The sequence below is a fragment of the Lepidochelys olivacea genome, assembly GCF_965140295.1.
Source record: "Lepidochelys olivacea isolate rLepOli2 genome assembly, chromosome: 1".
NCBI lineage: Eukaryota > Metazoa > Chordata > Testudines > Cheloniidae > Lepidochelys > Lepidochelys olivacea.
Window position 1 is genome coordinate 193,788,144 of NC_140411.1, and position 12,689 is coordinate 193,800,832.

General features: G+C 43.2%; 1 protein-coding gene across 1 annotated transcript in view; it reads right to left on the minus strand.

Moving 5' to 3' along the window:
• Positions 1-4,039: 4,039 nt before the first annotated feature.
• Positions 4,040-12,689, minus strand: part of LOC311519658 (suppressor of tumorigenicity 14 protein homolog) — a gene marked incomplete at both ends in the record, with an annotated part of 28,232 nt that continues 19,582 nt past the window's right edge. Inside the window, 5 exons of the mRNA XM_084626390.1 lie at positions 4,040-4,198; positions 5,708-5,844; positions 7,783-8,054; positions 9,677-9,860; positions 11,772-11,891. Coding sequence (XP_084482516.1) covers positions 4,040-4,198; positions 5,708-5,844; positions 7,783-8,054; positions 9,677-9,860; positions 11,772-11,891 — 872 coding nt within the window. The remainder of the gene's footprint in view (positions 4,199-5,707; positions 5,845-7,782; positions 8,055-9,676; positions 9,861-11,771; positions 11,892-12,689) is intronic.

Consider the following 12,689-nt stretch of genomic DNA (forward strand, 5'->3'; position numbering starts at 1 on the left):
ATCTGAACTTTGTGGCCAAGGCTCACGTCTTATCTAAAACTGTAGGAATGCAACGTCATTCTCTGGTGATGATATTCAGAGTCTTATCAATATAAAACAAACTCAAACCTTGGCAGGTTAAGCGCGTCTCAGTTCAACTTTATTTAAATAATCAGGAAACTTCAGTTGATTTTAACTCATCTGCAGCTTAAAAGCTGTGACTGCAATTCTAAGCATACTAATAATTCAGGGTGAATTACTTTATTTCAGTAGTGCAATAAAGCTCATAAATACTTAGTCTCCACATTTTATTTAAAAGGAGGAAGTGAATGACGATTCAAGAAAAACCTGTACATTAATAAAATACTTTTAGAATTTTAATGTCTTTCGAGTTTAGAATAGACAGTGCTTTTACATTCAATTAAAAAACCTGGAGAAAGTAACACACATTTTAATGAGAGAATTATATTAAAAAAATGAATCTTAAATACATGAATTATGTAACATGCAGACAACAATAAAATTCATTCCTGTACCTAAGTGTAATTTACAGAACGCCTTCCCCGATGTACTGTACAATGAGTCAGACTACGAAAGTGAGCTAAAAATAAGTGAGGGTAGTATTGCCAACCTCAAGAGAGATTACAAATCATGAGTTAGACTCAAAGTATGAGGGTTTAAAAAAAAGAGAAAAGATTACATAGTGGTTTCAGTCTTGATTTTTGAATGCTTTCCCATCCCCACCCCCAAGAGAGAGAGCCACAATTACCGGGGCCCACTCTTCCAAATTTATTAGATAAGTAGATTTTGGCTGTTGCTGCAGGAGCGCTCATCCCCACACCAGCCAACCCCCTGCCCAGCAATTCATTCTGCCCCTAGCCTCTGAATCACTTCAGTCCCTCGTAGCCCCCGCCCCTAAATCCCACATCAGAGCAACCCGGCCTCCCCTCTTCTCCTCCGGGGTTCTTCATCCCCGTCTCCCAGGTGTGGGGGGGCTCCAAAGGGGTCCTCTTTCCCACTTTCAGGCTGGAGGGACAGATCCAGGGTTCTTCAGTTTCCCCAGCCCCGCTGCTCCTTTCCATCCCCCAAGGCCAGGTGCTGCAGAGGGGAGGAGGGAAGAGCAGTGGACTTGCCCTGAGCTGCTGGGCTCTTTCTGCTACCTCCTCCCCATGCCCCTCTTATGAGGAGGGCTTTGGGTTGCTGCAGAGGGGAGGAGGAGACAGCGCTCTTCCTGTGGCAGCTCTGGTTGGCTGCCTGCCCCATTTGCCCACCTCTTGAGGAAAAATAACCAAGCAGAGGGCTCAAATACACTAGAGGGCTTGAGTTACTTGCATCATTGTGAGACTAGCTCCAGCCCAGCCAAAATCCCATCACTCATGACAAAGAAAAAACAAATCACAAGAGCTGGCCACACTATGAGGGGCACGTTCATCGAACCATAAGCAAGCTGTGCATTTGTGAGCGTGGCAGGGAGTGGCAGCCATGTCGCCAACTGCCGCCATCATCATGTTACCTCAGGTCTGAAAACCTAAAACTACAAGTTCTAGAAGGGGAGACAGTTAAAGCTGTCTAGCGGGGTTAGACATATCTTCCATTCATTTTAATGATACAGGTGCTTTAAATCCCCTAGACAGCTTTGGAAGTCTCAGTCAGGATCTATCTACTGATACCAAGCAACGAGAAAAACTTGTGATCAGTCTGCTAAGAAGGAACCCCCTCCCCACTGATCTATAACCCCCTGGGATGGACATTCAGGCAGGCTCATCACCTTCTGTGGGCCAGTAGGGAAAAGGGGCAGAAACTATGAGAAACCCTGACCCAGGAAGTAAGCTGGCACTTGGGGAAGTGGGGCAGCAGAGAAGCTGATGTCAGAGGGAAACTGCCAGGTAACTGTGTTCAGAGCAGGCTGCAGCAGGAGCTGGGAAACCACATATGGAACAGTGACTGATGGACATTGCAGCCAGGTTCAGGTACGTGTGGATGCAGCAGAGGCTGGGCCGGGAGCCAGCATAAAGGGTTCTAACGAGCCACACCACTAACTGATCCAGGCCTGGAACTCTGCACAGTCTTATTAGCTTTTAAAAGAAAACTGGACTGGAGAAAGCACCCTGGGCACTAGGCCTGAAAAGCTGTTTAGTGGGCCCAAATAAGAACCACTATAGTTTCACTTTGAGCTCTAACTGTTTAAGCCACTATACCTAGGGTATTTGCAACCTTTCCCTCTCCTGCCAGCCCGAGTAAAATGCCCCTTTCCTTTCTCCAAGTGTCTGAAGGGTTCTTGGGACACGCCAGGGCTAGCATGACAAGGCCTAGCAACTGAAGCACCTCATCCCTTACCTGCCAGTTGCAGTATCCCTGACACACTACTAGTACCTTAGAGGCTGGGTGTACTACAGCCCTAAGCAGATAGAATAATTGCAGCCTAACAAGTGCTATAGATCCAGGTGAACCTCAAGCTGTTTTGACTACAAGATAATCATCCAAAAAAGTGTAGATTCCTATTAAAATGTACTCCAATTGTTTTAGTTTGGAATATCCTAAGGTCAAGCTCCTGGCTTTCTTTGTATAGGAGATAATTCAAGATGAGCCTCTTATTGCAGTCTGACACCCACGAAAGAGTTAATTTGAATAAGGCTATTACCATAAGTAGCTAGCAATAGGTTTGTTCTCACAAAGTATAATCAGCTTATGAGACTGTGTTGTGATTATATAGTTTAACATTTGATAGCAGCTAGGGAGCTTGTGCGTGTGAAGTTTTGTTTGTACCAGACTGAAAAAGAATTCTCTCTCCATCTAATAGGTGCAGTTCCCTTTAGATTAACTGAACTGAGCTCCTTTTAATAGCATGTTAAATCCTTTAACAGCATTTTCACCTGTTCTAAAATACCGTCACTCCAAAGACACCAATAATGGTATTTAAGTCCTTGCAAGTCTAGGGCCAGAACTTCAGGTTTAATATGACTGATTTATGCTACACTACTGATGGAATTTGATCACCTTTACATAGGCGCTGGCCTAGGGATACCTGAGGGTGCTGCCACAACCCCTGGCTTGAAGTGGTTTCCATTCTATACAGGGTTTACAGTTTGGTTCAAGAACTCTCAGCACCCCCACTATAAAAATTGTTCCAGCTCCCCTGTATGCTTGTCTTAACCACCCCAGGGAGCATCACGAGAATCATAGAATCTCAGGGTTGGAAGGGACCTCAGGAGGTCACCTAGTCCAACCACCTGCTCATAGCAGGACCAATCCCCAATTTTTGACCCAGATCCCTAAATGGCCCCCTCAAGGATTTAGCAGGCCAATGCTCAGACCACTGAGCTATCCCTCCCCCCAACATTGGCATAGAGCTTAGTGTTATCTTTGGTCTTGAATGCCAAACACCCTCCCTGCTGCTAACTTAACAAGGAAAGGGAGCGTGGCTACCAAAGCGGGAGAGAGTTTGTGGTGCCCCTACATCACAACAAACCTGAACTATGTTTTTGGCCTCTTCCGGCTATTAAAAACCGTATTAAGGTAGAACAGTCTGAGACCTCCTCTAAACACAGCACAGGAGGCAGCAGTCCTGCATAGCAGCACCATGAGCAAAGGAGAGCTTTAACCCACTTTTGCACACCACCCTGACTTGCAGTTTGTATATTTTGACCAGATGTGAGAAGTGGGCCCTTGATCCTGTCTGAAACCCCAATACATTGCATATAGAGAGTGCATGTATATATTTATATGTGCTGGGGCTGGAGAGGAGGGGAGAGGAAAGGAATGATCCAAATATCCAATAAGGTTTGGTTAGAATTTGGCCCAAGGTTCCACTCCATTCTTACTTCATTCAGCCCTGTTTGTCTTCATCACCAGAAATGGACAATGAAGATGGAGAAACAATTACTTTCAGTTCAAACTGTTCCTGAAATGTGCAGAGAAGTTAATTACAATTTTTAAATATTTATATTTATATTTATGAACTTCAGCACAAACATCTACAGTGTTTCCTTATGATATCAGAAAAACATATTTCATGGATTACTCCGGTAAAAATAGTGACTTTTGTTTTCTTCTAAGCACATCAGTTTGTGTACTGACGAATCCAGTCATAAAGCTCTGTCACCTTTGTATATACACCAGGGCGGTTACGCCGAGCACATCCTTCACCCCAGCTGACAATGCCGGCAAGATACCATCTATTTCCCTTTCCTACGCAGGCCAATGGACCTCCAGAATCACCCTAAAGCAAAGGATACAGTTCAGTCATTAGAACAAAACACATTGCACTGTAATACGAAGATTAGGTAACATATGGACAAAAGACACTCTCCCCAAATTATTATATTTTCTATTTCTGGACAGTGGCTGTACATTTGTTCATGCATCCAATTCACGTTGTGACATTTCATTACAACCAAGACGACCAAAGAATGCAAATTAATAGAACTCTGCTAGGGAGGATTAGATTTTTATTAGTGAAGGCTAGTAAATGTTAGTTTTACCATATACACCACAAACTGACAAAAAATATTTCCAACAATAATCATTAAAATTTACAGCTAGGCAAAGAAAGAAAAATGCTGCTTGAGAATTTATTAGAGAGTTTGATTTAAGGATATTTACTTTGTGTGTTTTGATGTGTGATGTTGACAATTTGTTTTTTAACTACTAGAAAGTTTTAACTTTTTGAATCTCAGGATCTACTGTCATTACACAATTATTGTCCGACACCCTCCACCCATAATGTCCCTAAGTCTGAGCATTTAAAATTGATAAAAATAAAAAATGCTTAAAACAAACATCAATATAACCCATCAAAATTATTTAAAAAAATGAAAATCTAATTCTGCCAAACCCAAATGGAACACAATGGCAACAACAAGGGGATGCAAAGGAGAAGAGAAGAAGATGAATGGTGACTTACCTCTCTTCTCCGAATCATCCCATTGAACAAGCAGCTGGCCATAGGGCAGTGCAGGGACAGTAGAAAGAGATGAAAAGAGGGAATTCCACCTTGACTAGCCCATGAGTTCAAGAATAAGAAATTCATCCTTAAGATTCCACAAAGAACCCTAACTCAAACTCCTTGATCGCTATATCCCTGTTCAGCCAAAACCAATAGAAGCCCTCTTATGGCAAAACAATCTCAACAGACTGGATCTTACCTATTGTTTTGAAAGGCAGCATTTGTTTCAAAGCATGGGCAGCGGATATCAAAGGCAGGGGAAGGCTGAGCCTCCCCAAATAGCCTTGCGTGGCCCCACCCATGCTCCATCCCCAGGCCCGTTCCTGCTTCTCCGTGCGGTGCTGCAGGGGACTCTTCTCCTAGTGGCCAGCGCCCCAGACTGGGGCTGCAGTTAATGGGGACCAGCCTGCGCTCTGGGGCTGGGGGAGGGGGCTGCGCCGCCCACCCACCCGGCGCTCCAGGGCACACCGCCCGCTCACCTGCCTGGTGCTCCAGGGCTGGGGGTGGCCTCTGGGCTTTGGCAGGAGGGGCAGGACTCAGGCAGAAGGAGCAGGCCGGGCCAGGGGCTAGCCTCCGCGAGCCTGGGGTTCATCTGCCGCCCATGTTTCAAAGGATGCAAGTATTGCCTGTCAAACTTACCTCCCTGCTTCTGAGATCCTTATGTCATGTTACTAATTAACCACATTCCCAAAACACTGTGCTCCATTACTGCATTAAAGCCAAACAATCCTGATATACAAAGGAAATACATAGTGGTAGTTTTCCTACAGTTTTCACTTTTACCTGGCATGCATCAATGCCACCATTAAGATTTCCAGCACACAGCATTCGAGATGTAATCAGATCATCATATAGCTTGTTGCAAATACTTTGATTAATTATTTTCACTTTAGCTTCTTGCAGTGTTTTGGCAAGGTAACCTAGAACAATATAAAATGTAACATATGCCGGTTTTACAGTTCTGAGGAAAAAGCAGATACATCAGAAGGGAGGAATGTGTTTAGAATCTACCGAGCCGAAGGATTACTATGTACTGTAGTTTAAATTGCCCTTCCCCACAGCTTTTGAATGTCTGTCACTAATGCTGCTTTCATATAAGGAGGGCAGGAAAGTTTACAACCCTCTGCCATTGTTGCCTTCTTGCATTTCCTTAGTTCTTGCTTTGATAATGATTAGCCAAACCTTGAAGCAGGGGATGGCATGGAGATCTGCAGGAATTATCAGTACAACATGTGACACCCATTCCAAAATTTAACAGGTTTTTGGTTTTGTTACATGCTTTGCCCTCACTTGGGCTTTTTAATATTTCTGTGTTATTTGTATTGAAATTGTACCCAAAAGCCCCATTCAGGTCCTAGTATTTGGCAACCCACTGCTGCTCCTAGCAGAGAGGGAATCGGGAAGGAAGATGTGGATAAAAACAATCCTGCTTTGATTAGTTATAATTCCCAATGATAGTAGCTGATTGCTAAATTGCATCATGGGCCATATTTGGCACCCTGCAGAATACCAGACTGGTGTGAGTGTCAACTGTTTCACCATCAATATCTTTCATCTGTCCCACAATTTGTACTAGCAACCTGGTCTTTAGGACCTTTTTAGGGCTTTGGGGGGGGGGGAACTGAAATTATCAGAGGGGAAGGTGTTCAAATATTTTAATTTCACAGTTTCAAATTAAGTTGAAATTATATATATCTCAATTTTTATTGAAAAATGGACACTGTATAATAGCTGTTTTTATATTATAACTTCACTTAAAGTATATTTAGGTATAAATAACCAGTCTTGGGTTCAGATGTTAGATGAAAGGTATGTTAAGAAAGCCAAAGATACCCTGGTAGATAAATTTGGGTCCAATGTAAAACCTTAGATTAGTGGTGGGCAGCCTACGGCCCATCAGGGTAATCTGCTGGCAGGCCATGAGACAGTTTGTTTACATTGACCATCCGCAGGCACGGCTGCCCGCAGCTCCCAGTGGCTGCGGTTCACCATTCCCGGCCAATGTGAGCTATGGGAAGTAGTGACCAGCATGTCCCTGCAGCCCGCACCACTTCCCGCAGCTCCCATTAGCCAGGAACAGCAAACCGTGGCCACTGGGAGCTGCGGGTGGCCGTGCCTGCAGATTATCAGCGGAATACCCTGACAGGCTGCAGGTTGCCCACCACTGTCTTAGATCATAATGCAATTTAAGAGATTAATTTAAAAAACTGCGAGCTTGAAGCACTTGAGTTCTAATTCTGGATCAGATATAGACTACTTCCTAGTTTGTGCTAGTCTCAACTTTTTTCCTATTTCTCTATCTATAGAATTGTTTTCGAAGTACTGCAGAAATTAAATGAGTCGTACATGTGAGAAACAAGTGCTAATCCAGGGTAATTATCTTTCTAATGGCCTATGACAGTCTTCAGTGCCTAATGGTAGGACTCCTAATAGACCTAAACTATTTCTACATGCCCACATTAAGAAACTCCACAGATGTTCAGCTGCACCTGAGCCAAACCACTGAAGTTGCTTTGACAAAGAAGGAATATTCTAGCTTTTAAAAGACCAACCAAGTCAGGGGTTCTCAGCGGGTCGCAAGGTGGTTCCATGGCAGTCGTGAGCTGTCAACTCCTTGGGGTTGACAGCCCTGACCCCCCGCCCTGCCGCCATTAAATTAGACACACCCCCGTTTTTAATTTCTAAGGGGCTTCACAGTCAGCAGCTTGCTGCATGAAAGGGGTCACCAACACAAAAAGTTTGAAAACCACTGTGCTAAGTAAACCGTGATTATATTTGTTTTTAGCATAATCACATCACTCTTACAGTTTAAAATTAGAGTCAAACTTGCAAGAAACATATCCAGGAAATGAACATACTATTTTCTTTTAGGGCTCCCCAGCCAGTTACATAGCAGACAGTTCCATAAAAAAATACTCTAGGACTGCTGGGTAAACAAATGGGCTGTACCAGCTCACTGAAGAATACTGGTGTCTCCATTTCCAACAGGGCAATGTCATAGTCTGAGATATATTGGTCATACCGTGGATGGACAATAATCCTTTTGATTGATCTCATAGCTACATGATTGCTGTTTTTGTTAATGATCCTTATGCCCATATACGCTTTCCAGCCAGAAGGCACAGAGTATCTGCAAAACAGACAATATTTATAAAATGCCCATCGGATAAACATCATCATGCCAGGTTGTTGTTTAAGAGGTATTCACAATATTTTGTGAGAAATACCAAAGTCGGGGAGAGAGGGGGGCCCAAGGGGCACAATATGAAATCAGTAGGACAGATACATCTCATTTTTATTTTAAGTAGAATATTAGTTTGCGTTTTTGTTCATGGTTTCCAAAGGGATGCTTTCTGGGAGTAATATGACTAATACTTTGCACTTTTCATCTAAGGATCTTGAAGGACTTTACAGGATAGGCGAGTTATCCCCATGTGACTAATGTGGAGAACGGAGGCACAGATATGTTAAGTGACTTACGCGGGTCTCACCGAGTTAGTGGCAGGGCTGGGATTCCCAGTCAGATTGAGCCAGTAATGATTGCTACAGTTCCAATTATATGGTGAGCCCCATCCTTTAAGCTTTCTTAAGAAATAAAGTTTCTGTTCCTTCTGATTGAGAACTAATACCACCATTGTCACTGCTGCACCAGCCAGCAAACCAACAGGAACAATAACTCAAACACATAAGCAACAATTGCTCATATTCATCTCAATGAAGTGTTGACTCTGAAACCTAATAATACTTTAAAGGCACGTTATTCATAATTGCAGCTGATAATCTATGCCTATTTTGTCTGATTTTTTTTTATGCAAAGTGGGTAATTGTGCTTCCAAGTGGCCAGTTAGATGTATAGCTACCCTTTTTCTGAACATAATTGCAGTAATTACATTGTACAAATCTGAAAAATCAAGGTTCCTAAACATCAACATTGCCAACTGTTTCACTACTTATTTTGGCAGAACTTCCAGCTGCTCAGATAATGCAGATGGAGTCTGAATGGAATATTGCCATTTTTATCCCTCACTATGACTCTTGTTGTGAACAGAACCCAGGAGTTCTGAGTCCTAAACTTCAGGTATTTCACCTAACCATCCAATTAAAACCAGGAGGGACTACAGCTTCCTCCTAACATTGCACTGATGGGCTACCACTCACTCATTAGCTTGATAGGAGGATGGCATTTTAAACATAGAATGGGTACTTGGGATCCATCTACAGTTCAGGAAGTCCAGCCTTCCAAATCCCTCCAGGATACAACACATGAGTAATCTTGATGACACTTTGCAGGATATTATGCATCACCATGCCTGTCTTCACTACACCACCAGCCCCTAACACCAGCCAGTTTCCATACTTTTCCACTGTTAGCGGTGCTCTAATCTTAATGGTTAGGAGTATTATTTTGGAAACATTTTTTTAAGCTGTGTTCACAATTAACTCCATGGTTCAAAAGCAGGATTTACTTTCTGGTTACAGTGGTGGTATAGGTTTCAGAGTAGCAGCCGTGTTAGTCTGTATTCGCAAAAAGAAAAGGAGTACTTTAGAGGCTAACAATAATTATTCTGGATACTTTATACTTTTGATTATTGGATGAAGTGTGCTCTGGGTCTACAAAACATACCAATTAGACCATATGCACAGAACTATGCATTCAAAGCCACTATGCCAGCAACATGGATACATAAATTAATGAAACTAAAACTGTTAAACTAAACTGTGTGTACTCTGGATTGTACAACCTGTACTTACCTTATAGAATCAGAGTCCAGAAAACAATGAGCAGCAGATAACAGCCACCTATTTGAAACAACAGATGCACCACAAATATGGCCATACATTCCCATCTGCAAGCTTGCTTGCCAAGGCCACTTTCCAGATCTTGCATCTTCACCTCCAACAATTCTAGATTTTTTTAACAGGATTCTTCCACAAGCTAATAAAGAAAGTTTTGAATGGGAGGATTAAGAATTTAATACACATAAGGCACTGAGTCATTTTACTTAGGTTTATTAATACTTGCCTCTTATACTTTGTTCTTCTAGCTGCCGATCCCAAAATGCTTCACAAAGGAATGTTAAGTATCATCATTCCCATGTTACACATGAGATGAAGTGACTGCAAGGCAGGGACAGGTCCTCAAGGAATCCATTTTGAAGCACTTGGAGGAGAGGACGGTGATCAGGAACAGTCAACATGGATTCACCAAGGGCAAATCATGCCTGACCAACCTGATTGTTTTCTGAGATAACTGGCTCTGTGGATATGGGGAAAGTGGTGGACGTGATATATCTCGACTTTAGCAAAGCTTTTGATATGGTCTCCCACAGTATTCTTGCCAGCAAGTTAAAAAAGTATGGATTGGATGAATGGACTATAAGGTGGATAGAAAGCTGGCTAAATTGTCGGGCTCAACGTGTAGCTATCAATGGCTCAATGTCTAGTTGGTAGCCGGTATCAAGCAGAGTGCCCTAGGTGTCAATCCTGGGGCCGGTTTTGTTCAACATCTTCATTAATGATCTGGATGATGGGATGGATTGCACCCTCAGCAAGTTCACGGGTGACACTAAGCTGGGGGGAGAGGTAGATACGCTGGAGGGTAGGGATAGGATACAGAGGGTACTAGACAAATTGGAAGATTGGGCCAAAAGAAATCTGATGAGGTTCAACAAGGTCAAGTGCAGAGTCCTGCACGTAGGACAGAAGAATCCCATGCACTGCTACAGTGTGCCCTTGTTACTAAGAAGGCTAATGGCATATTGGGCTGCATTAGTAGGAGCATTGCCAGCAGATTGAGGGAAGTGATTATTCCCCTCTATTTGGCACTGGTGAGGCCACATCTAGAGTACTGCATCCAGTTTTGGGCCCCCCACTACAGCAAGGATGTGGACGCATTGGAGAGAGTCCAGCGGAGGGCAACAAAAATTATTAGGGTGCTGGGGCACATGACTTACGAGGAGAGGCAGAGGGAACTGGGCTTATTTAGTCTGCCGAAGAGAAGAGTGAGGGGGGATTTGATATCAGCCTTCAACTACCTGAAGGGGGGTTCCAAAGGGGATGGAGCTCGGCTGTTCTTGGTGGTGGCGGATGGCAGAACAAGAAGCAATGGTCTCAAGTTGCAGCAGGGGAGATCTAGGTTGGATATTAGGGAAAACTATTTCACTAGGAGGGTGGTGAAGCACCAGAATGGGTTACCTGGAGAGGTGGTGGAATCTCCATCCTTAGAGGTTTTTAAGGCCCGGCTTGACAAAGCGCTGGCTGGGATGATTTAGTTGGGATTGGTCCTGCTTTGAGCAGGGGGTTGGACCAGATGACCTCCTGAGGTCTCATTGAATTCATGTCTACTGATCCTGCTCCAGTGTTCTATCCAAGCTAAGGTACAAAGTGGACGCTCTTGATAATACTAAACAAACTATTCTTACAGGTATTACAGGTAAGATCTAACTTAAAACAAAGTTTAAATATTAAATTTACTTTTCACCGCATATGTGACTTCTTAATTTTTTTTTTAACTTCACTTGGCTTCGACACGTCAGTTTCACTTAGTGCAGTATTTTAACTAATTGTCACTTTCTCGGCGTCCTCAATTGGCCCAAGATTATTGTGTTTGGGTTGATGATAAAGCAGAGAAACATGTAAAGGAAATGTTTTCATACAAATATTATCAAGGAATTATTTTTATTCATATGTGGTTTTATAAATCCTATCTTTTCTTTTTAAATGTATACTAAATTTGACCCAATTTTTGAGCCAAATACATAAATATATATTTAAGTTTGCTGCAATAATTCACTCATGAATTAACTTTCATTTAAAATGTATTTCAAATGAATTAAACTTCACATACCACAGTTCATTTCATCAGATCCATCTCCACAGTCTCTTATTCCATCACATTCTGGGTTTGGTTTTGTGGGGCATTTTCCATTCAGGCATTTATATGCATATGAGGAACAACTTTTATAGGCTGAAAGAAAACATAACTGAGGTGAAAAAATGGAGTATAGGAGCGGACGGAGGAAGGCAAGCTACTGGAGAGCTGGGCAGTGCAGTGCAGTGCAGATGCTGACAAGCATTACGAGAGGAGCCACGGAGGTATAGAGGCGAAGGGTAGGAGAATCCCTGCCCAACAGGGCGGACAGCCCTTCTGGGCCACAGAGGTCTGAGGGAAGAGACCCTGCCATAGGGGAGAGACTGAACCAGGTGTCTGGTCTGTTGCCACCACGTCTGGAGGGGCTACCAGAGACCGAGAGACTCCCCTTCACACACACACACACACACCCTGCAACTCCCCAATCAGGAAGGCTGGGAGGAACCCTGCTCTGACAGAGTGTGGACAGTAAACCCAGGGGCATGGGGGAAAGTTCTGAGGGAAAAGAGGAATACCCCAGCCCGCTGCTAAACGGAAGCATAGGACCCACCGAGGCGGAGAGGAAGCTTTGTCACATTATTTATAAATATGATTTGGACAAGGGCATTGAAGGTCATGACCTCTAAGGTCATGTCTGTATGGGGACACTCAAGACATTTAAGTCACCATATGAAGTTAATGTGCAAAAGTCAAAGTGCAAAGTGCATTAGTCCCATGTGGCTGCTGTCATTCAAGAATGAAGTGGCCTACGTTGCCAAAACAAAGCCACCCTGCTTTACCTCTAAATTATGTAGCTTTAAGGCACTCTATTACTTTTATTGCATCACCAATACTTTCAGCATTCCGAATACTTCCAACATCTGATCAGCCTGTTGTCCAATTACGTGGCAGTTC